Raw genomic sequence first — 25542 nt, forward strand, 5'->3', positions numbered from 1 at the left:
CCAGTGTAGTTCGGTTGTTGTTTCATCAAAGGAAGAAAGAAAAGAGTCTGGAGACAGTTCTGTGAATGGCTATCTGAGGCTGTGGCTCACCTGCCTGCTGCTGTCAGCCTGCTGTTACTGGAGGCGTTATTTATGCAGATGTCAGGAGTGAGCTTAACACTCACCCAGCTCCTCAGGCTTTGTTTACTTAGAGTTCTCCTGGGCTTGACCGCCACTGCTACAAGCTTTCCCTTTTCCAAGCACACTGGGGTAGGTGACACTGCACCAGCTTTCTCAGGCCTGTGTGTTTATTTACAGTTCACGTGGGAAGTGGGTCTTCCCCCCTTCCTGTGGAGTTTTCCTCCCACTGCCACTTTTACAAGCTTTCCCGCTCCTGGTTGCTGGGCGTGTGTTGCTCCTCCTGCCTTCTCCAGCCGGCTTGTTGTGAGGGATTTTCCCTTCCTCCTCTTTGGTGCTCAGGGCACCGCACCCTCTTTGCACATGTCTTTTTTGTTGTTATTGCTTATTATTCAGGGTTTTTTTCTTTCTTTTTTTCCTGGGTGGGGGTCAGTCTGGGCTATGCTGATCTGCCCAGGATTGTCTGTGGGAATACTGCGTCCCACTTAGCTCACCTTGTGGTCTGTGTCTTCCCAAGCTGTCTGGGTGCTGCTGTTTGGCGGTGGCATGGGAGCCATCCTGGTTTCTCCCTTTAACATGAAGTGGAGATTCTATGCACAGGCTGGAGGTATGGAGGAGTCAAAGTTTTGCCTTCTCTTGGTGGTGTTTCCTGTAAGGTGTATCTCCAGCGTCTCTCCAAGATTTTACTTTAGGAGGCACGCTTTCTGCTTCCTCCCTCTAGCCGCCATCTTGGAATCCTTCATTGAACACTTTCTTAGTGTTTGTTTTTCTAGGAAGAAATCTAGAATGCAGCCCACATAGGCCTTGACCATTGGATCTTCTTGCCTTAGACTCCTGAGTGCTAGGACTACAGGTTTGTGCTGCCATGCCTGGCCCAATCGCCACCCCCCACCCCCCTTTAGCTAAATCACAATAAAATTCTTTCTGTTCCCATACCCAGGTCTGCAGCCCACAGTGTTTTATGGGATTCGCTGCAAACCAGGGTGGTTTTCCCAGGTTTTTCTGAGCCTTTCTGCCCTGAGACAAAAGTCTTGGCTTAGTATCTAGAGTGTCAACTATTTGAAATGCAGTACATCCTGATTCAGAACCTTCGACTTCTCATGACAAGTGCCCAGTAGTCTTTGAATGAGCCAGTAGGCAGGGGAGATTTCTTGTGCTTCAAGTAGAAGAGCAGCCTCATTGTGCCTCTTCTGAGAATCTGAGAGGCCTGAGGCTCACTTTTGGATCTGTTTCTGACTTCCTTTGTGACTTTGAGCAAGCCAATTGTTCTCTGTGAATTAAATGAACTTTGAGGCTCTTCCACGCTTTCACATTCCTTTTAGTTAATCGAAGTGTGTACTTGGGTTGAGAGTGTGGCTCAAGTGGTATAATCCCTGCCTAGCAAGCGGGAGACCCTGAGTTCAAACCCCAATACCACACAAAGAATGAAATAGAGGAAGGAAGGAAGGAAAGAAAAAAAAAAAGAAAGAAAGGAATGGAAGGAAAGGAGTATTTATGGTGTGCTCACCTCCCTTAGCCAGTGAGGGACTCTGTAGGTTAACAAGATAGGCTCTCCTTACAGTGTTCAAAGTCCAGGAGGGAAGCAATCACAGAAACAACTAGATCTTCTAACTTGAAGTGGATTTAGAATGGAGCTATCACAAAGTGTGTTTGGAACAGAGGACAGTGATTAGTTCTAGTTGGAAGGATCTGTGGTGCTTCATGTAGATGTAGTGTTTGAGCCTTTGGTCTTGTCTTCATCTCTGTTCTATTATTATTCCCTCTCCCTGTCCCCATATGAAGTCCCAAGCCTGTGCCCTTTTTAAACTTTCCCAATCTTAATCCTTTTTGCTTGCCTCAGTCTTCCTTTTGGCTCTAAGAAATACAATGAACATTATAACATGATGGAAAGAACAGTAGGCTTACAGTTTGAGGAGTGGGGGGTAGAGCCTGGGCAAGTTGCTTTTCTTCTATTAGGCTGTTGCTTATAAAGTAGGGGCTAATTCCAACCCTAATTCCCCATTGGGTTGTTAGGCTGGAAATGGTTTGCAAAGTCAAAAAGTTATGTTTCTTTCTTTGACTGCTAGCATTTGATATTTAGTGAACATTACCAAAGTACTTTTGGTATGGTAAGTCCTGTGCTGGAGGAATAAGCAGGATGAATCAGACATGATTCCTTTTGCTTTCCAAGGACTTTACATACTCATTGGCCAGGCAGGCATGAACCCAAAGGAACTAGGGAGTGAACAAAGGTGGTTAGTGGGGAAAAGAATTAGAGAAAAAGAATGTTGGACTTGCAAGCTCAGTTTGGGCACCTGGCTTGTCTTGGGAAGGTCCTTTCTATGATACCTTTTCTCAGCATATAATGGGTAAAAAATATGGACTTTACGTAAGAGATAAAGCTGGAGAAAGGATCATGTTCAACTGGCGCTCATCATTTTAATACAATATTTTATGTAACAGTTACAACAATGAGCCTGGGAGAAAGAACAGGAACTTGAGTTCAAATCCCTGGTCTGTCACTGAGAGGGTAGGGTATTCATCCTGGAGCATGTTACATAATGTTGTTGAAAGTTCAGTTTTCTCATGAGTAAAAACAGGATAAATACCTCAAGTAATATTCAGTTTAGTTTAACAAACATTTGTTGGAATTGTCTCTGTGCTAGCTGAATTCACAGGTTGCAGAAGTGAAAAATAGTCTTTCAGTCCAGTGGGAAGAATTGTGCCATGTAAGAGCATGAAATAGAAACCATTTGTAAGGGCATCTCTTGATTATAAGTGCTATATAAACATGGAGACTTCCACTATGGATGACCAAACATTAAATCTGCTTACTAGTATAATGGTGATTTTCCATCATATCTTCTTTGTGTTGGAATCCTTCTTCCACCCCCACCCTTTGTCGTACTGGGGTTTGAACTCAGGACTTCATACTTGTTAAGCAGGTGCTCTACCACTTGAGCCATTTGCCAGTGGGATCCTCCCCTTCTGTGGGCCACTTTTTGTCATCTTGAATTAGCCCCTAGCCTATATCTCTTTGCCAAGCTGTCTGGGTGTGTGTGTGTGTGTGTGTGTGTGTGTGTGTGTGTGTGTGTGTGTGTGTTGTCAACAGTGTGTGTGTGTGTGTGTGTGTGTGTGTTGTCAACAGTGTGTGTGTGTGTGTGTGTGTGTGTGTGTGTGTGTGTGTGTCAACAGCTGGTCCCTGAAGGCACAGGATTATTATGATGAGTAAATGTAATAGTGCCAATAAGGCCAACTAGGATTAACATCTGACATACAGTAGGCAGTGACTAGCGGGAGCTTTCATTTTCCATGATCTGTGTGTCATCTGAGTCACAGAACAGAGAAATCTATCAAATTATTTGTCATGTTTTGGGGACTGTTCTGGTATAGGAGCTAAACAGTGAACAAAACATGAAAATTCCTATTACCATGGACTTACATTTTTTGGGGGGAAGAGGACATAATTAGCAAGGTAAAAAAATGAAAAAATTATAATAAGAAAGTGGGAAAGAAGAACAGCAAAGCAAGGAAAAGAGAGAGCTATAATGTTGGAGGTGAAGGTTTGAATTTTTAGAGAGGGAGCTATGGAAAGCCTTGTTGAAAAAGGTTATTCTGTGTGTGTGTGTGTCTGTGTGTGTGGTACTGGGGTTTAAACTCAGGCCTCATGCTTACTATGCAGATGCTATACCACTTGAGCCATGCCTCCAGCATTTTGTTTTTGTTTTAGTTATTTTCCATGTAGGGTCTCTTGCTTTTGCCCAAGTTGGCCTCAAACTATGTTTCTAATGTTTCAAGCTATTGCACCAACCTTGAAAAGGTTTTTTTTAATTAAGGCCTGAAATAAGTAAGGGAGTGAACTGGACGAAGAGTAATCCAGGCAGAAGGAAGAAATGCCAGAGCCCCGAGGTTCTAGTTCAGGGAATGGCAGAAGGACAGACTGGGTGAAGTGAAGAGATTGAGGCTGGAGGAGAGTAATGAGTAAGTAAGTAAGTAATGAGGAAGTCAGAATGTTGACATCAGAGCAGATTTTGATGAGTTTCTAGATCCTAGTAGAGACTTGGCTTTTTCATTGAGTGAGGGGAAAGTCATTGAAGATTTCGCTCAGAGGAGTGACCTGATCTGATTTAATGTTTTCATGGAATCATTCTGACTGCTGTGTTGAGAATTGACAAAAGAAGGAGTAAAAGCAGGGATGCAAGTTAAATGGCAATTGCCACCTAACCTCTTCCTGTGAGAGATCATGGTGATTTAGATTAAGATGATAAAAATGGGGTAATGAGAATTTATTGAATTCTGGATGTATTTAAGAGGTAGAAATAGAAAATAAAAAAAAGCCTTGGTAATGGACTGATTGTGAAGAATGAGAAAAGGAGAAGCCAAGAATAACACTAAGCCTGTAATCCCAGCTACTTTGGAGACAGAAATCAGAAGGATTGAGGTTCAAGGCCAACCCAGGCAAAAAGTGAGATCACATCTCAATAAAAAAGCTGAATGGGTGATGTATGCCTGTAATCCCAGCTACGAAGGAGACATAAGTAGGAGGATTGTAGTTTAGGATGGCCTGGGCAAGAAATACAAGAACCTATTTGAAAAATAGCTAAAACAGAAAGAATTTAGGGTGTGTTTTAAAATGGTAGAACACTTGGCAGGCCTGAGTTCAAATAGTGGTGCCTACCAATTATACAAATACTAATAAAAGTAGCAACACCAAAATTTTGACCTGTGGCAGGAGAAAGCATGGAATTGCAATTCCTTTAACTGGAGAAGACTAAGAAAAATAGATTTTAGGAGGTGGAAGGCGGTACGTATAAAAATAGGGTATTTAGTCATGAGTTTAGACTTGAGAATGCATGAAGGTAGATAAAAGAAGAGGTCTAAGACTTGAATATAAGTCATTGCGGAATTTAGAAATTGAGAAGGAACTGATTGAACAATAGGGAAAAAAACAAAATAAACCCAAACCCAGGTGAATGTAGTGTCTGGAAGCCAAGTGAAGAAAGTACTTAAGAGAGGAGAAAATAGTGTTTTTTAATGGGTTGGGGATGTGTCTCAGTGATAGCATGTGTGAGGCCCTGGGTTTAATTGGAGGGGGGAGAGAGGGAAGAGAGAGAGAGAGAGAGAGAGAGAGAGAGAGAGAGAGAGAGAGAGAGCGAGCTCAGAGCATCCTGCCACTCAATGATCTATTTAAAACTATCTGTTTAGAAATTGTTATTCATTCTGGATTATAAATCAGTGTAGAAATTTCAATGGGACTGGATAGGAAAAAAATTCTACAGTGAGCTTTTCATTTTATCTCGAAGAACTAATAAATGATAAATGATGGTCAGTCTTATAATTTGTGATCATCTTTATCTGAATGGGAAGTCTGGAATGTTACTAAAAACCCATGTTTGTCTGGCTGGGTGTGGTGGTTCATATCTGTAATTTCAGCACTCAGGAGAATCAGGAGCTTGAGGCCAGACTAGGCTATATAACAAGACCTTATCTCAACACTCCTCCTTCCCCCCACCCCCAAAAATCCAGTATTTTATGCTATGTCATGAATACATTACGCTAAGTGAGGTAAGCCAGCCACAAAAGGACAAATTTATGTTTCTTCTAATATTATGATCCTAGATTAGTTAAATTCATCGAGACATAAAGTAGAATGATGGTTGCCAGGGGCTGGGTGGGGAGGAGACAACAGGGAGTTAGTATTTAATTGGTTTGAAGGGTCAGGTTGGGAAGATGAAAAGTTTTAGAGTTGAATGGATGATGATGGTTATATAACTACATGCATATATACTTTCTTTCTGGTCCTGGAGAGCAAAACTAGGGCCTTATGCATGCTGGGTAAGTATTCTACCACTGAGCTATACCACTAGTCCTTACAAACTGTATACATTTATTATGTATTTATGTATGCATTTATTTGACAGTACTGGGGATTTGAATTCAAGGCCTCACGCTTGCTAGGCAGGCACTCTACCAGTTGAGCCATTCCACCAGCTCTGAACTGTATGTTTTAAATTGTTAAATGGATTGCAAATTTGAGTCCAGCCTGGGCTGCATAGCAATACCCTGCTTAAAATATCAAAAATAAATAAGTAAAATGGTTGAAATGGTAAATTTTGTATCATATATATTTTACCTCCTCCCCTCCCCCCCAAAAAAACCCTCAAAAAACGTCCCAGTGTTTTAGTTTAATTCCAGTGCCTACAAGACTGCTTGTCTAAACTTTGGTCAGCTTTACTCACTTTGTATTACAAATAATGAACCACTTTCCCTCAATACTTGTATTTCTATAAAAAATGAGCAACTGATAGGTCAGGGACAGAGATGTGTATAAACAAATATTGTCTAATTCCAGAACCTCCTTGGTCAGAAATGTGAGGGCTGAAAACTTGAAAGGGGTAGGCTTTGAAGAATAGCTTCTGGTTGCTTTGAAGCAATATAGTTCCTCAAGCCAAGGCCCCTTTTATTAGGGCCCAGAGGCACAACAGCTGAGATCTTTATTGCTGACTTCCACTCTCAACCTTCAGAATGGCATTTATACAATGTGAGGAGACTGGTTACACCATCTCCAGTTTGAGTTATTAAATTGTGTATATCATTTTTTCTAAATGTAGTTAGTTTTCAAAATATATATAAGCAGGGTATGGTGGTGCATAGCTGCCAGCCTAGCATTCAGGAGGCTGAGGCTGAAGGATTACAAGGCCAGCCCTTTTCCTTCTCCCCTGCTGCTGCTCCTCCTCCTTTTTCAGCCATTCACTTATAGCTATCTTAGTTGACTAGAAATGTGACATTTTGCAGATGAAAATCTCATTTACAAGCAGGCATAAAAGCTGATTGTTGAGCTTTTCCATGAAAAGATCTTTCTTTTAACAGTGAAAACCTTTCAGATATTGAGATTCTTTGGCAGATTTCTAAACATCAGAATTGTCTTACATTTCATCTTTAAATTGAAACATTTTTGAAATGACACATTATATACAGAATTTTAAAATACAGAAACCTAATGTATAGTCTGATTACATTTTGCAGACAGTATTGTTAAAAAAACTGGCCATCCCCCAGGTTCTACAGATAGCTGGATTTACCCAGCCTCCTCCCTCCTGCAGGGTGGCTTCCTGCTGAGTGGATTCTGAAGTCTGAAAGTACTGAGACTGAGAGTGTCAGTCTCCATAGGCTCTCCACCTCCAGTGCAGATCTCACTGCTGTGTTTGCTTTCTCTACTCTCCAGTGCACTTGGGAGATACCTCAAGACTTGGACATCAAATGCCCCTGGGTGTACAAAGTGGGGGCTGTGCTTCTAGAGGAAGTAGGAGCCTACCCAGCAGAAAGGCTGTTCTTACAATTATTGGAGTCACCAGTAGCAAACAATGCACTAAAGTGAATGCAGTCCTGAAGTTGACAACTGACCCTAGACTGGCCTAATCCTGAGCTCAATTACAGCATGAGATTGAACAGTAGAAGCTTATAAGGGACTCAACTACAATTTCCCAACCCCCACCGAGCAGATAACAATAGTAGAGGACTCAGAAAAAAGTTATCAAATTCTTTGTCAATTTTTAAAACTTATATACCCCCCTTCTTGATTTCATTAATTTACTGTTATTACTTTCTCCAAAATTAATTTTTTTTTGGCAATTCTGGGGCTTGAACTCAAGGCTTTGTGTTTACAAGGCAGGCACTCCACCACTTAAGCTGCCCTCATCTTAATTTTTTTTTTTTTTAAATCGAACCCAGGATGGTTTCAGACATGCTAGGCAAGCATTCTACCACTCAGCTACATCACCAGCTCACCCATCTTAATTAATATTTAACATCATAGGTTGTTCATTATTTTCTCACTGTGCCTATGCATGGTGTACTAGCTGGCTCTCATTGATTTCAATTGTATTTCTATCTTTGGTTTATTTTGGTGTTGTTGGCTGTTAACATGCAGTTAAAAGTTTTCTCCCCTCTGAGTGGTACTGGGTATTGAGCTCTCAAGAGAAGGGTGCTCACTAAGAAGACCCCCAATATAAGCTGAAGAGATACCTATCCCAAAAGATGTACAAATCACAATTTAGAAACACAAGAAATAAAAAAAGCAAGGTAACATGACTCCTCTAAAAGATCATAACTCTTTAGTAGCCAAATCCAAAGATATTGAAAAGGTTGAAATTACAAAGAATTCAAAAGTTTAGTTGTACAAATGATCATTGACCTCAAAGAGGATTTAAAAGAGGAATGAAATAAGTCAATTCAAGACCTGGACAAGAAATTCAGCAACTTGGATGAACAATTTAGCAAACAGGTATTTTGGGGGAAAAAAAAAAGCAAAAAGAACCCCCCAGAAATCTTGGAAGCGAATACTTCAGTAATTCAAATAAAAAACTCAATAGAAAGCAACACTAATATAAGATCAGGTGGAAAAAAAAGAGTGTCAGGGATTGAAGACCAGGTTGATGAATTATTACATTCAGATAGCAGTAAAGAAAAAAAAAGGCTGTCATACCACAATATCTGAGTCCTGTGGAACATAATTAAGAGACCAAACCTACAAATCAGTAGTATAAAAGATTTATTTAGAAATAAGCTGTGTTCAGTGGCTCAAGCCTGTAATTTTGGCTGAGATCAGGAGGATCATGGTTTGAACCAGTCCAGTTTAAAAAAAAGCTCTTGAGAACTCATCCTAACAGAAAAAGTTGGACACTGGTGAATGTCTGTCATTCTAGTTACTGAAGGAAATGTAAAATAGGAGGATTGCAGTCCAGGCTGGCTCAGGAAAAAAGTGAGACCCTATCTCCAAAATAACCAGAGCAAAAGGGGCTGAAGGCATGGCTCAAGAGGTAGAGTGCCTGCCTAGCAAGTGCCAAACCTTGAGTTCAAATCCCAGAACTGCCAAAAATAAATAAAATAAAAACAGAACTACTGTATGATTCTGTTCCATACCTGGGTTTATACACAAAGGAATCTTTTTTTTTTAATTTTTATTGTTTTATTATTCATATGTGCATATAATGCTTGGGTCATTTCTCCCCCTTGTCCCCACCCCCTCCCTTACCACCCACTCCACCCCCTCCCTCTCCCCCCACCCCCTCAATACCCAGCAGAAACTATTTTGCCCTTATCTCTAATTTTGTTGAAGAGAGAGTATAAGCAATAATAGGAAGGAACAAGGGTTTTTGCTGGTTGAGATAAGGATAGCTATACAGGCAATTGACTTGCATTGATTTCCTGTGCATGTGTGTTACCTTTTAGGTTAATTCTTTTTGATCTAACCTTTTCTCTAGTTCCTGTTCCCCTTCTCCTATTGGCCTCAGTTGCTTTTAAGGTATCTGCTTTAGTTTCTCTGCGTTGAGGGCAACAAATGCTAGCTAATTTTTTAGGTGTCTTACCTATCCTCATCCCTCCCTTGTGTGCTCTCGCTTTTATCATGTGCTCAAAGTCCAGTCCCCTTGTTGTGTTTGCCCTTGATCTAATGTCCACATATGAGGGAGAACATATGATTTTTGGTCTTTTGGGCCAGGCTAACCTCACTCAGAATGATGTTCTCCAATTCCATCCATTTACCTGTGAATGATAACATTTCGTTCTTCTTCATGGCTGCATAAAATTCCATTGTGTATAGATACCACATTTTCTTGATCCATTCGTCAGTAGTGGGGTATCTTGGCTATTTCTATTACTTGGCTATTGTGAATAGGGCTGCAATAAACATGGGTGTGCAGGTGCCTCTGGAGTAACCTGTGTCACAGTCTTTAGGGTATATCCCCAAGAGTGGTATTGGTGGATCAAATGGTAGATCAATGTTTAGCTTTCACAAAGGAATCTTAATCAGTATATAATAGAGATACTTGCACACCATTGTTTATTACATTACTATTCACAATAGCCAAGTTTTGCAATCTCACTAGGTGCCCATCAACAGATGAATGGATAAACAAAATTCCAGACACTAAGGAGGCAGAGATCAGAAGGATTATTTATGGTTTGAGGCCTGTTCTCAAGCCAAAAAAAAAAAAAGCAAAAAACAGTAAGACCCTGTCTCAACAAATAAGCCAGGCCTGGTAGGGCACAATTGTAATTCTGGCTACATGGGAAGTGTAGGTAGGAGGCTCACCATCAGAGGCCAGGCCCAGGGGAAATAGAGGAAGACTCCAAAAATAATCAAACAAACAAAAAAAAAAGGCTGGGGGCATGGCTCAAGTTGTAGACTGCTTGACTAGCAAGCACTGGGCCCTGAGTTAAAAATCCCAGTACTGCCCCCAAAAAAGAAAGAAAAGAAAATGTGTATATACACAATGAAATTTTGTCCATCCATAAAGAACAAAATTATACTATTTGCAGGAAAATGGATATAACTGGAGATCATCACATTAAATGAAATAAGGCAGAGTTAGAATGACAGATACTGCATGTTTTCTCTCATATGCAGAATATAGATTTTGGGGGAAACAAAAGACATGAAAGTAGAATGTGGACTATTTTGGAGGAGGAAGGGGACCAGCAAAAGGGTAAGGGGAAGATAAGTGAGGGTAATTGAAGGGTCAATGTAATCAAAGTACATTATATGCACGTATGAAAATGCCATAATGAAACCCATTATTTTGTGTAGTTAATATAGCCAAGTAACCAAACCAAACCAAACAAAATGAAAAACAACTGGCCTTTTCTTATATCATATGGTTGGAATTAAGGGAAAACCTACTAGTGAGTCAAATACCCTGCTTTAAGCAAATAGTTCCATTGATTCGCATAGACCACAGTTCAAACAGGAGCCAGAAAAGAGTTTTAAATGTTTTATTATCCATTGCAGCCATCAGTCAGCCCTCATTGTCAGCAACAGCAGCAGCAGCAGCAGCAGCCCCAGGCTGCTTAGTGCAGTGGGTTTTATACTAACTTAGACAAAAGTGGCATTCAGTCAAGTTATTACATCTACTGAGCATGGGAATCCAGCCATTAATTAGAATTATTTGTTGTTGAGTGGTTACTTAGTAACAGTATACTTATCTCTAGAGTGCACCTGTGTACAGGTGATTAGTTTAGTAATCGCTTTCCTTACAATTCACCCCTGTGAAGGTTATCGATGTACAATCCATGCGAATGATCTTCCGCAAGATCTCTTGATGAGAGGGAAGGAGTGTGTACCCACAGGTTACAACAACAATATAGACTGTAACAACAAGCAGTCAGTCAGCAGGCACTGCCTGCTATGACAGCAGTAACAGTATGTCATGATGACATGAGGGGTCTCAAGTTTTTTACCCCACAGGGGTGCTATAATTTTTGGAGAGGATCCCCTGTCAGTGTGGGGCCTTTAAAATTTATATTAGGAACACCAATTTCTATCTTAGGCACAGAGACATCAGTGTTGGCCTCATTGTTTCCAGTGAGGCCAGGGGCATATGCCCAGCTACATAACATATAGTCACCTTTCTAAAGGCCCTTCCACAAGGTTTGCCCCCACAAGAGGCAGTGGGCCATCAACCGTCCAGTGGTTTGTCACGAGGAGATCCATATTGTAAGTCCTCAGTATATAGCCCACCTGTCAGGACACATAGATAACAGACCAGGTTCATTTATAATCATAAGCCACATTGCTCATAGTTTGACCTACTGGCTACTGCAGCCTATTCTAGCATCATACCATATGGTGTCTATGTCCAGCTGTACTGTCAGTACTGTCTGTGCAGCCAGTTTCCATGACAGGAACTGTCTGTGTATCAGGCATCTGCTGGTATAGGGCCTTACTGTCCTCAAAAGGACTAGGTAGAGGTTCAGCTTCTGGTGTAGCCCTCTCCAAGAGATCACTAGCTTTCAGGATTGGGTCTAATGCAACCTGTAATTCAGCTTGTAGGACTAGCAAATAATGTTGCTCTGTTGCAAATATGCCTCCCATTTGGCAAGGATGGGAGTCTTTGCTGCGGCACTGGGGGGTTTGGTCATCCAATCTCTTATTCACCATGCAATAGGGTAGGTTGTATACTTTGTAACAGGGGCAGTGCCAGTAATGGCCTCAGACACTAACAAAGTGGCCTGCATTGCGGCCACCTGCTTTTCTCTGTTCCCTTCCATGGCTGTTACCAAAACCCAGTCAGTTGTCACAGTCTTTCATATCTCTGCCATGTACTCCATCCAGCCCCTCAAGGCTTACATACACATAAGTAACATGGAGGGCTATGCAGTTTCTAATATTCTCCTAGCAGCTTTAAAGGCAGTCCCTTCCTCCTCAGTCTAGTCCGATCTGGCTCCTTCTAGCTGTGCCAGATGGGATATGCAGGCCCACCAATTTTTAAGAGCTCTAAACTACCTGGCCACAGGCCCTATTCAACCCCTCAGGGGTTATAGGAGTTACATGTACATCAGCAGCATGCAGGGCCTGTGTAGTTTTCAATATTCCCTTAGTACCTCTGTAGCCCAAGAGCCCTAAGACTATCCAGTCACAGGCTCTATTCACTCCACAAGGGTTATACTACTGGAACTGAGTTTGCTTAAATTTGGTAAGGAAAAGTTCATTTCCAAAATGAAATTAACCTGTTGAATTCCAGTGAAATATTTTTTATTTGCTTATTATTCATTAATTCACTCAATAGTTTGTTGAGTTCTCTGCTTTTAAATCAAGCCATTTTCTAACAATTTAGTAGTAAGTAAAACAGAGTCCCCTGGTCTTCTTTTGTGTAAAATGTAGCAGGGAGAATCAGGCAAGCAAATTACAGCTGCAGTGAGTATTTATAAGAGAGTAAAGTAAGAGAGCTCTGGGATCACAAAATGACCTGGAGCTATGCGAATCTGGCTTTTTGAGATACTTTGTTTTAAGAGCTGAGTGGACACAATTGAGAAATGGTGACAGGAATGTCACTCTTGCCATTTCTTCCCAGATTCTTTGCTGTTGCCTTTCAGAACTACTCCAGATTCTCTGAAGGTCTTGCTCCCTTGTGATGTAATTTCATGAATTGCCTTTCCTTCTCCTACTCTCTGCAGAATTCCTGTCACCCTTCAAAATAGAGATCAAATGATACATTCTTTTGAAATCTCTCTTTTCCCCCAATTAATTAGGATTAGGTTCAGATATATACAACAGATGTAAAATAATGATAGTTTAAAGAGTACAGAGTTTTATTTCTTTTTTCATGTAAAAGAAGAACAGGGAGGTATGTAGTCCAGCTCTGGCATGGTTGTTCCATGACATCTTTTACCATTCTCAGTTTAAATGCTTCTATTCTCAAGCTCACTTCATGGAAAAGAATGCTGCTGAGCTCCAATCATGTTCTAATTCTGAAGGGCAGGAAAGAGGGGAGAGGGAATGACTTGAAGTAAGAATATTTTCCCAAGCTAACACAATTCCCTTTAAGCAGTCTTACCAGAAGTTCCACACAGTAGTTCAGTTACATCTCATTCAACAGAGCTAGTGAGATAGCTACATGTAACTACTGGGGAGGTTGAGAACTAGAATTCTTTAATTGAGCTGGGTGTGGTAGTGAATGCTTAGATAGGAGGGCTGATAGTTCAAGGCCAGCCTGGGCTACATAGCAAGTTTCACCAACCATATGCTACAAAGCAAGACCTTGTCTCAAAAAAAATAAATAAATAAAATAAAATAATTTTTTTTTAGAGGGCATGAGGGGCATGCCTGTGTACCCAGCCCTCAGGAGGCTGAAGCAGGAGGATTGTTTGAAGCCACCCTGGGCTACATAGCAAGTCCTTGTCTCAAGAAAACAAAACAAGGAAAAAAATAAAAAGAGGGAGAGAGAAAGGGAAGGAAGGGAAGTAAAGGGAAGGGAGGGAGGATGGGAGGAAATAAGAAAGAAGAATAATCCTTTAGCTGAGCATATTGCTGCTATTGACTGGGCCTTCTGTTGCCCTCCTCCCACTGTAGTACTTTTAAATTCAGTAAAATAACAGTACTAGATTGCCATTGATTGCCAGTTTCCATGACTTTCTCTCTCATATAAACACCCCAGGGCCAGAAATTGTGTCTTATTATCTCTGAATCTGAAATACCTTGCACAAGACTTAACACAGAAAGTATGAGTATTATTGAACTAAATGACTTAATCCCTTTTAATTTAGAAAAAATCTCTTTATTGTATCATCAACTTGTATTTTTAGCAGCTTTATTTTGGCATAACTTATATGTGATTAAAATATACCTATGTTAAGTGTACAATGCAGTATTTTTTTTTTTTTAGTAAATTTAGAGCCCTGCAATAATCATTAAAATCCAGTTCTAGACTATTTTTATTGGCCCACAGGAAGCTCTCACTCCTATCTGCTGCCAATCTCCATTCCTCCTCTGAGTCCCAGATAACCAATGACAATCTCCTGTCTACCTGAGTCAATTTGCCCTTTCTGAACCTGTCACCTAAGTGGAATCATGCAATATGTGGTCTTTTCTCTGGCTTCTTCCTATTGATACAGTATTTCCAAAGTTAATCTGTGTTGTCCTAAATATCACTAGTTTGTTCCTTTTTATTGCTAATGTTGATGTTTTAAATTTTAAAAATTGTTCTTTTAGTGGTTGCTTTGTGGATTAAGTATGCATCCTAATTTCTTACAGGTTATTATATTTATTACAGTATTTCAGATGCTAAAATATACAAAATTTGTTCCAATATCTCTCCATTTCCATATTCCTTTACTTTGGACTGTTATAGGAATTACATCTTTATATATCATAAGGCCAACAACACAGTTTTATTGTTAAATCAGTTAGGGGAAGAAAATACTCATATTATCTTTTACACACACACACACGCACGCACGCACGCACGCACGCACGCGCGCGCGCGCGCGCGCGTACAGTCACCTTTACTGGTACTCTTCATCTTTTCATGTGGATTTTAATTACTGTTTAGTATCACTTTATTTCTTTAGGCTTCATTTATTGTTGTTTTTGGCAGTACTGGCTAACACTTGCTAGGCAGGTGATGTGCCATTTGAGTCACACCTCCAGCCCTATTGTTTTGAAACTGGGCCTCAATATGTAGGTCAGGCTGACCTTGGACTTGAAGTCCTCCTGCTTCAGTCTCTTGAGTGCTAGGATTACAGGTGTACTCCATCAAGCCTATCTATCTCTTTAGTAGGTTTTGAAAGACAGGTTACTAGCCATGAATTCTGTTTTTACTTATCTGAGAATTTTATTTTGCTTTCAGATTTCAAGGTTAGTTTTCCCAGGTTTAGAGTTCTTGGTTGACAGATTTTTTTTTCTTTCAGAAAATAGAATATACCATCCTCCTGCCAGCTATCGTCCATTATTTTCTCCTTCTTCTTTCTTTAATATGTGGTATTGGGATTTGAGCTCAGGGCTTTGTGCTTGCCAGGCAAGTGCACTTTAGCTATACCCCCAAAGTCCTGGCCTCCATTATTTCTGATAAGTAGTTAGCTGTTAATCTTGTTATTGTTCCCCAAGTGTTGTTTTCTCTTCCCAATTTTGAAATGTTCTCTTTGACTTTTACTAGTTTTACTGTGAATGTACAGGTGTGTATTTTGTGTTTATACAACTTTGAGTTCGTTATGTTTCTTGTATATGGAGTTATATTAGTTCATATTTTATTACTGTAATGAAATACCTTAGGCAGGATACTTATGAAGAAAAAAGTTTATTTAACTATACTGTTTTAGCTTGGCATAGTTGTGCATGTCTTTAATGGTGAATTTGAGGTCAACTTGGTTTGTTTGATTTTTTTTTTTTAAGTGGTACTGGGGTTTGAACTCAAGACCTCCAGCTTGCTAGGCAGGTGCTCTACTGCCTGAGCCACTCCCGCCAGCCCTTTGAGGTTAACTTGGGATATATAGTTCCATGCTAGAATGGGAGACATAGTGAGACCCTGTCTCAAAAATAAAAACAAACAAATAAAAAAGCAAACAGTTTTATGGGCTAATAGTCCAAACAACATGGCACATTCTGGTGGGAGCACAGGGAGCCAGAAAGGCAGGAGTCTCACAGTCCCTTACAGAGTTTCACTCCCAATGACCTAAAGACTTCCTATTACACCCCTCCCCTCTTTTTTTTTTCCCCCAATTCTGGGGATTGAACCCAGAGCCTCATGCTTACTAAACAAACCTTCTACCACTTGAGCTATGCTGTGGGTCCTTTTGTTTTTGTTTTGTTTTTGAGATAGGGTCTTGTTGCTACCTTTGCTGGAGCAGCCCTCACACTTTATGATCTTCCTGCCTATGCCTCAAGGGTAGCTGTGATTACACACTTATACCACTATGCCCAGTTTTGGCCCCACGTTATTAAAGGATTCATATCATCTAATACTGCCATCCTGAGGACCAATCCTTTAACACACAAAACTTTGGGTGGGGAGGAACTCAAGCCATATCCAAACCAAAGCAGTAAAAAAGTAGTTTAACCTTTCCTGGTTTTTGTTTTGTTTTGCACCCTGGGGTTTAAACTCAGGACCTCATGTTTGCTAAGCAGGTGCTCTACCACTTGAGCCACTCTGCCAGCCCTTTTTTGTGATTTTTTTTTTTTTTCCAAGATTGGGTCTTGCAAACTGTTTGCCTGTGGCTGGCCTATAACCAATGATCCTCATCTCTTTGAGTAGAGTAGGTAGGATTTACAGGTGTGAGCCACTGGCACCTGGCTTTGCTGTCATTTTTAAATAGCTTGATGTTTGGGATATTATATTTTTGGTTTTTTTTTTCCTTCTTCTGTTCTCTTGTTACTTATATGTTGGTTTGCTAAATATTCCAATGGTCTCTGAGACTGTTTTTCCGATTGTATAAACTATAGTGATCTGTCTTCAAGTACAGAGATTCTTCTTCCAATTCAGATTGCTGTTGATTCCCTCCTGAATGTTTCATTTCAGAACACTATTTCAGTTTTTGTTTTTTTTTTTGATGTGTACTAGCTGTGTAGTACACATCAAAATGTGTACTAGCTGTGTAGGCCAGGCTAGCTTCAAACTTGCAATCCTCCTGCCTCAGGCTCCTAAGTGCTGGGGTTTCAGGGGTGTACCTCTATGCCATCATGTGATATCCTTTAAGGCTGGAAGGTTTTATTGTTGTTGTTTTATGAATCCAGTTTATCCATTTTCTTTCCTTTGATTATTTGTGCTGTTTGTATTATATTGAAGAAAAATTGTTGCCAGGGCTGGGGATGTTAACTCCATGGTAAAATACTTGCTTAGCATGTTCAAGGCCTTGGGTTCAATTCCCAGCACTGCCAAAAAAAAAAAAAAAAAGAGAGAAAGAAATCATTGCTAAATCCTAGGTTATGAAGGCTTATTCCTATTTTTTTCCATTCTTATAAGAGTTTGTGCATGTGTGTGCGCATGCATGTATGTATAGATACACACAGAAGCATGCGCACGCATGCATGTGAATGCACACTTTCTTTTGCCATTACTGGGATTTGAACTCAGGGTCTTGTGATTGCTGGACAGTTGCTCTACCAATTGAACCCTTTCCCAGCCTTTTTTTGCTTTACTTATTTTTTAATAAATTCAGACGTTTTTGCCTGGGCCCTTAAACTTTTGATTCTCTTGCCTCCACCTCCCAAGTATCTGGGATTACTGGATATGCACCACCAGGCCTGACCTAAAATATTATTCTTAATGAATGGTAGCATGTAACTGTTTAATTAAAGTGAAATAAAATGTACTTCTTTAGTAGCACAAGCTACATTTTATTAGCTTAGTACCTACATGCAGCTGATGGCTACTATTATACTGGACAGCACATACTATATATATAGTATATAATATAAATATACATATATATTTATTTTGGTAGTGCTGGGACTTGAGCCCAGGGTCTTACATGTGAGTAATCTACCACCGAGTTACATCCCCAGGTGACACACACTATTTCTGCCATTACAGGGAATTCTGTTGGACAGGACTGTTCAATTCTCTTCATCTGGAAAAAGATGAAGAAATAGGAAATGTGCAGTTTGGTTGATTTTTTTTTTTAATGGAAAATTTCATGGTTTTTCTCATTTTAATCTCATCTGAAATAAAAATAATGTAAGCATTTTATAAAGATCTCTTCGTATATCAATATGTAATCTATACAGAAAATCCTTATAACAATAGAAAAAAAATCAATGATCGCTAGGAGCTGGAAGTAATGGTGGGGGGTAGACATTGATGACTATAAAGGTAAAAGAGGACTTTTGGGGATAATCTTGATTATGTAATGTTGTATTATTTGTACAACTGAATACATTTTTCATGGCTAGAACTATATACATAAAGGGAGTAAATTTTATTATATGTAAACTATACCTCAATAAACCAGTCATTAAAAAAAAAAAGCACCTTTACAAAGTGTGCTATTCTTTTCCATTTTGAGATTAGAGGAAACCAGCTATGAAAGGTTAAAAGACTTGCCTGTGGTTCTGCTCTTGGTATGTGGCAGTTCCAGGATTTGAAATTAAATCTGTGTCATATAGAGCTCATGATCATCCTACTGATGTTTAGTCTGTCCCTGGCAGTATGAACAATATGTAGGTTGTATTGTGAAAGACTTACCATCTCTAAGAAGCTGGGTGCCCTCAGCAGCTTCCCAAAAGTGGCTGACAGTCTCATTCCAAATTTTGAATCCCTCATGGATTCCCTTCTGTCAGTCATTAGTTGGGATTGGAATTGATGCTGTGTGCTGCCTCAGGCATGGTCACTTCCTGTGTCTGTGGCCCTCATTTTGGAGCAGCGGGAGACCTGATCAAAGCTGATGAGTTTCTATGATTATGAAAAGCAATTTCACATTTTGTCCAATCAGCAACACAGAATGCCTTCTCTGTAGGAGAGTGCTCAGATGTTTACAGGGCCAGTTGTGGTGCCTAGCACTTGTCTTAGTCAGTTTTGTGCTGCTGTAACAGAATACCATAGACGGGTCATTTGTACTGAAGAGAAATGTATTGGTGCACAACTTTGCAGGCTGGGAAGTTCAGTATCACGCTGCTGGCATCTGGCAAGGGCTGTTTGCTGTGTCATCCTGTGGCAGAGAGTAGAAGGGCAAAAAAAGAGGTTAAGAGAGGCCCAGATTCATCCTTTTATAAGGAACCCACTTCCAAGATAACAGCATTAATCCATTCATGAGAGCAGGTTCCTACTGGCCTAATCACCTCTTAACATCCACGTTGTAATTTTCCTGCACATGTTTTTTGGTGAATACATTGAAACCATAGCAGTACTTTAACAGTATGGCTCACACTAGCTTATTAGGCAGAGAACTGGTTTTCTATGTTGTCCTCACATCAGTGTCAGTATGAATCGACATATCACTTTACAATTTTCGACTAATTTTAACATCAGTGTCTTCGCTTAATTCTTAACTCTAGTTGTGAGAATATTTTTTCCTAAGTCTCAACTGAAATCTATATGTCTTCTTTAACTTTCATCCTCAAGTTGTTGTAGTTTTAGTTTGTTACCTGAGGTGGTTTGCTAGGGCTGCACATTGGGTACATTTCCAAAAGTTCTGGCTTCTGAAATTAACCAGTGGCATTTTCCCTTTTGCCTGTCTGATGGCCTTAGCATCCTCTCTTTGGGAATCCATTCTTTCTCCACCTCTTATTCCAAAACCCTGGACAGACTAATTAATCATAGAGCAATTGTCATCAAGCCAGTTGTTCACTGCCTGCCTTCGACATTGGACTTGTTTCCTATCCTGAAGTGCTACAAGAGAAGTTAATGACCTAAAAAAATTGCCCATTTATCATATGAACCTAGTTTGAGGGAATTAATGTTATTTTTATGAAGTATAAATAATATATCTGGAGACATGTTTTGAAACACATGTCAGCTTATGTGTAAGAAAAGGCTCCCTAAATGAGGTGGAACAAATTGGCTGGTTAATAGGCCTTAATGACAGATTTTTCCATTAATCAGAATGGAGAATGTGCTTCATTAAGATAATTAGCAAAGCACTTTGCAGGTGATACTTATTGCACACAAATTTCCAAGTGTTATTTCTTTTCCTTGAATAAATTTGGAAAGAAATCCTGTTTATGTTTCCTTGCTTGCATTAAAATGTTTAATGGCAATAAATACTCATTTGTTCTTTTTTTTTCCCCTCAGGGTTTTATTATACCATATGTTTTATTTTTTTCCCTTTTGTTCTTTAAAGTTGTTAGTGACTGATGTCTTGCAGGCATAAGCAGTGAGTAAGACAGTTTTTCTTCCTCTTGTAGACTGTGTGCTCATCACCAAGCTCCTGGTCTCCCTTAATGAAACATAGAAGTGCATCATTTTCCAACTCTCGGACTAGCATCACTAGAATTAGAAAGGATCTCAGAGATCCTAAACTAATTCATTTTAACATCATGGCATTGAAGTCCAGAGAGGGAAAGTGATTTGGCCAATGCCACACTACTGGCAGAGCTATTTGTGGGATAGTGGGGCTAACACTGAACTAAGAGCCAAAATGCCTAGATTGACATTAGGCAAGTTATATAACATCTGTGGTCCTCAATATTACCACCTGTAAGAAGGGAAAAGTATCTAACATAGGTACTTCATTTAATCCTCTTTTTTCCTACACTGTGATGCTTCTCTTTGAGTATAAATTGAAGAATTGGGGTTTGGGGGGCAGTATTTGGGTTTGAACTCAGGCCTCATGATTGCAAGGCAAGCACTCTACAACTTGAGCCACACCCTGGCCTTTTTTGTTTTAGTTTTCAAATAGAGTCTCACATTTTTCCCTGGGCTGACCTTGAACCACAGTCTTCCTATCTCTACCTTCTGCATAGCTGATATTACAGACATGTGCTTCCATATTTGGCTTTTTTTTCTTTTTGAGATAGGGTCTTGCTAACTTTTTGTCCAGTTGACCACAAATCTTGATCCTCCTAACTCTGCCTCCCAAGAAGATAAATGTCAAGGATAATGAGTAATCAGTAATTAATGCTGTTTTCTTTGTCTTCCCTGTAGGATCCTCAGTCTTCCACAATGAACCCTGTTTACAGCCCCGTGCAGCCTGGGGCTCCTTATGGCAACCCTAAGAACATGGCCTACACGGGTAAGTGGTGTGAGAATAGGTCTCATTTTAAGAAACGTCAGTTAAGGTCATTACTTTTTGGTATACTATACCCTGGTAAAGGTTGGGAACTTGGAGAAGATAAGTCTGAGGTCCAGTAGTAATGGAAGTGGCATTTCTGACTTAAGGATTGTTGAATTGTCAACAAGTGGAATGGAAGGAAGGTAACACATGTTTATTGAGCTCCTGTCATGGGCCTGGCCTGTGCATGTTACTTCCACAAACCTTATTTCATTTCATCTTAAAGCAAATTCTACAAAGCATAGCTTTTAGCAACATTTCACAGAGAATCACAGTAAAAGTAAGAGGTTGCAAACAAAACAAATTAGATATTTGAACCAAGTTGTATATCAGCTTGTTTCTTCTCTCCCACTCTGTCTGGAATGCCTTTGTTCCCTGACTACTTTGCCTTATTTCTTAAGAAGTTAACTCTGAAATAGGACAGTGCTTTTTTCCTTACTCAAGTTTAGACAAGTTTTCTAAGTTTCCAGAGCTTTGGTATTTTTATGTATAAAAGGGAGGCAGTCATATTACTTCATTTCATAGGGCTGCTCTAGGAATTACATGAACTAGTGTAAGGTACTCAGCATAAAGTAACTGGCTTACAAAAGACCAAAAATCGTATGTTCTCCCTCATATGTGGACATTAGATCAAGGGCAAACACAAGGGGATTGGACTATGAGCACATGATAAAAGCAAGAGCACACAAGGAAGGGGTGAGGATAGGTAAGACACCTAAAAAATTAGCTAGCATTTGTTGCCCTTAACGCAGAGAAACTAAAGCAGATATCTTAAAGCAACTGAGGCCAATAGGAAAAGGGGAACAGGTACTAGAGAAAAGGTTAGATCAAAAAGAATTAACCTAGAAGGTAACACCCACGCACAGGAAATCAATGTGAGTCAATACCCTGTATAGCTATCCTTATCTCAACCAGCAAAAACCCTTGTTCCTTCCTATTATTGCTTATACTCTCTCTACAACAAAATTAGAAATAAGGGCAAAATAGTTTCTGCTGGGTATTGAGGGGGGGGAGCGGGAGGGGGCGGAGTGGGTGGTAAGGGAGGGGGTGGGGGCAGGGGGGAGAAATGAACCAAGCCTTGTATGCACATATGAATAATAAAAGAAAAATGAAGAAAAAAAAAAAAAGTAACTGGCTTAATAATGGTTATTATTTACAAGCAAGGGCATATAGGGTGCATGGCAGTTGAAGTGAATGAGAAATGTATGTAAGTTGTCCAGCATGGTATTTAGCATATTATAAGCTTTCAAAAACATTAACAATTATATCAAGGTAGAGGTAACAGTATAAACAAATACAGAAATTAAGAAGGTATTCTCAGGTACTTGGGAGGCAGAGATCTGGAAAATTGCAGTTTGAGGCCAGCCTGGGTAAAAAGTTAGTAAGACCCCATGTCAACAAATAAGCCGTGGGGGGTGGGGGAGTATGGGGGAGAAATGGCCCAAACAATGTCTGCACATATGAATAAATGAATAAAGAAAAGAAAAAAAAAGCGGGGCATGGTGGTGAACACCTGTAATCCTAACTACATAGGAAGCATAGATAGGAGGATCACTGTCCAGGCCAGCCCTAGACAAAAAAGTGAGACCCTATCTTTTTTTTTTTCATTTTTCTTTTATTATTCATATGTGCATACAAGAGACCCTATCTGAAAAATAACAAAAGTGAAAAAAAGGTTGGGGATGTGGTTTATGGGGGTGTGGAGTGCCTGCCTTGCAAGCACGAGGACCTGATTTCAAACCCCAATACCATGAAAAGAAAGTAAAGAAGGTATGGTCAGTCTAGGGGTGTAGCTCAGTGGTAGAACACATGCTTAATATGTGTTCAGTTCCCAGCACCAAAAAACAAAACAAACAAAATAAAAGGAATGTGTGGTCTACTTGAGCTTAGCTGGAGTGAAGAGTAGAAAAAAGAAGTGGTAAAAGCAGGATTATAATTGGGAGGATGGGAGAGTTTTGTCCCAGAAAAGGGTCATTGACAGTGAGCCCAAGCTGTGGAGTATACCAGTTTCTCCTTAAATTCCTTTATTGTGTGTGTTGTATAGCCTCCTAAGACTAAGATTGGCAGGATCTGAGAACCTGTTGTCTGCTTGTTTCCAAACTTTGTCCTATAAGAACACTAGTAGAGTGTTTCAGAGAGTCCTCAAATATTTGATTTAGTATTTTTTAAATATTGACAACTGGTTTTATAAATTTAGCATGCAAGCATGTTTGATGTTCAGGTTGTTAACTTAAGCTTCCAAGAATGCATGTTAATGTGGTGCTGAGGATTGAACCCAAGGCCTCACATGTACTAGGCAAGAGCTGTAGCACTAAGCTACATTCCTGGTGCCAGCTGCTTATCAGGACTGTCTTTACTGTGCAACCAAATTAACATCATGAAATATATTGGAAGTTGAATCGAACTGTTGTAGCTGCTATCCCTAACTTTCAGTTTCACATTTGCATTTACCACAATAACTTCATTGTCATTATTGAACCTTATTATTACTTTGTGTGTGTGTGTGGGACTGGAATTTGAACTCAGGGCTTTGTGCTTGCAAAGCAGGTGCTCTACTGCTTGAGCCACACCTTTAGTCCTAACCTTACTACTTTCTGTTTGAACCTCTATTATATATATATTCTTATAAAATTCATCCCAGTTACCAGGACACATGGGGCAGGATCCCACATCTTACTAGCTTGAGGAGCTTACTGCTTTTTCTCTTTCCACTTCAGGGTGTTCCACCATTCTAAGTTCCTTTGGAAGAGAGGACTAGCACACAGAACCCCTGAAAGTCCTGTGGGGCTTTGGTTTCCTGTTTGCTGTGGTCCTGGCTGTATCATTTCTACAAAGTTGTTAAGTTTGAGAAGGAAGGAAATAGTTGCATTTATTCATTGATTTGAAAAAAAATAATAAAGTTTAGTGTGATATATTGGAAAGGGAACAGATTTTGTCTCTGCTTGGCTGATAATAGAATTTGATAATATGCTTTGATTGAATGAACAACCAAGTTCAAAATCTTGCTGTCAGATAATAGCTGGATGACTTTGGATGAATTGCTTAGCCTCACTAAACTTAATTTCTTTTATAAATTGTGGTAATGATATCTATTTAATAGGTTGGTTGTGAAAATTAAATGAGAAATTTTATATCTTATAGAGGGAGGGAGGATTTTTGTTGTTTCTACTAATCACTAAAGATATATTTTCAGCCTGGACCTATGTTAAAGTTAATTTCCCTGCTGGACATTCTAGGACCACTCAGTTTATACTCAGATAGTATAAACTATGTATAAACAGTATAAATTCAGCCTTCACAGAGGCCAAGCTTTCAAATTCATAGGGAGACTTTTTCTTTTTTAAACTTAAGTTTTCTTGTTGTATCTCTGTTCTTTTCGGTTTTTTTTGTTGACATTGTTGTTTTGACTAACAATGAGATTCCTCAAAGTTCCCAGCTTTATGCAAGGGAATTTAAGTTCCAGTTGACCTCTCCAGAGCCCATAACTTTATTTCCTATCCCTGGTGGCTAAAAAGAGCAGGCCCTCTGATTACCAGGGCACAAATACCTTCCCAGAACACCCTAACATCAGCTCACTATTTAGACTTTCCGATTTTTTTGTTGTGTTTTGTTTTCTCTTCATTTTTTGATCCCTGGGGATTTCTTTCTTAAAATCTCAACTTTGCCTAAGATATTCATAATAATAGTAATAATGATGATGATGATGATGATAATGTTTGTTATACTTTATCCAGCTTTTGTAGGTATTTACAGTAGCAGATTTTCAGGTTATATTTTTTTCTCTGTTGTTGGAAGTAGAAGAACCATGTGAGATAATTTGTAAACAAATGCCAACTGCAGAACACTTGAGTAAACACTGTTGATAACAGTGATGGCTATGTTAAAAAGTATTAATTGGCCATTTGGCAAGCACTTGCTAAGCACTGTGTTATTTATAATCTCATTAATCATAAACTACATGGTACTTTTTTTTTAGTGGTGGTGGTGCTTAAACTCAGGTCTTATAAGATCCAACACCATTTCATGATAAAAGCTCTAAGAAAACTAGGAATAGAAGGAAAGTACCTCAACATTATAAAAGCTGTATATGACAAACCTACAAGCCAGCATTATACTTACTGGAGAAAAACTGAAACCATTCCCTCTAAAATCAGGAACTAGACAAGGATGCCCACTAACTCCACTCCTATTCAACATAGTACTGGAATTCCTAGCCAGAGCAATTAGGCAAGAAAAAGGAATAAAAGGAATACAAATAGGTAAAGAAGCTGTCAAAATATCCCTGTTTGCAGATGACATGATCCTATACCTTAAAGACCCAAAAACCTCTACTCAAAAGCTCCTAGACACCATCAATAGCTACAGCAAGGTAGCAGGATATAAAATCAACATAGAAAAATCATTAGCATTTCTATATACTAGTAATGAACAAACTGAGAAAGAATATATGAAAACAATTCCATTTAC

General features: G+C 39.5%; 1 protein-coding gene across 4 annotated transcripts in view; it reads left to right on the forward strand.

Moving 5' to 3' along the window:
* Positions 1-25542, forward strand: part of Fam168a (family with sequence similarity 168 member A) — a 164326-nt gene that overhangs the window by 73637 nt on the left and 65147 nt on the right. For all 4 annotated transcript variants that reach the window (XM_074083475.1, XM_020176709.2, XM_020176705.2 and 1 more), the window contains exon 2: positions 20949-21036. In XM_074083475.1, the coding sequence (XP_073939576.1) occupies positions 20967-21036 (70 nt within the window). In that variant the 5' untranslated portion in view covers positions 20949-20966. The remainder of the gene's footprint in view (positions 1-20948; positions 21037-25542) is intronic.

Source organism: Castor canadensis, chromosome 1 (assembly GCF_047511655.1).
Source record: "Castor canadensis chromosome 1, mCasCan1.hap1v2, whole genome shotgun sequence".
Lineage (NCBI taxonomy): Eukaryota > Metazoa > Chordata > Mammalia > Rodentia > Castoridae > Castor > Castor canadensis.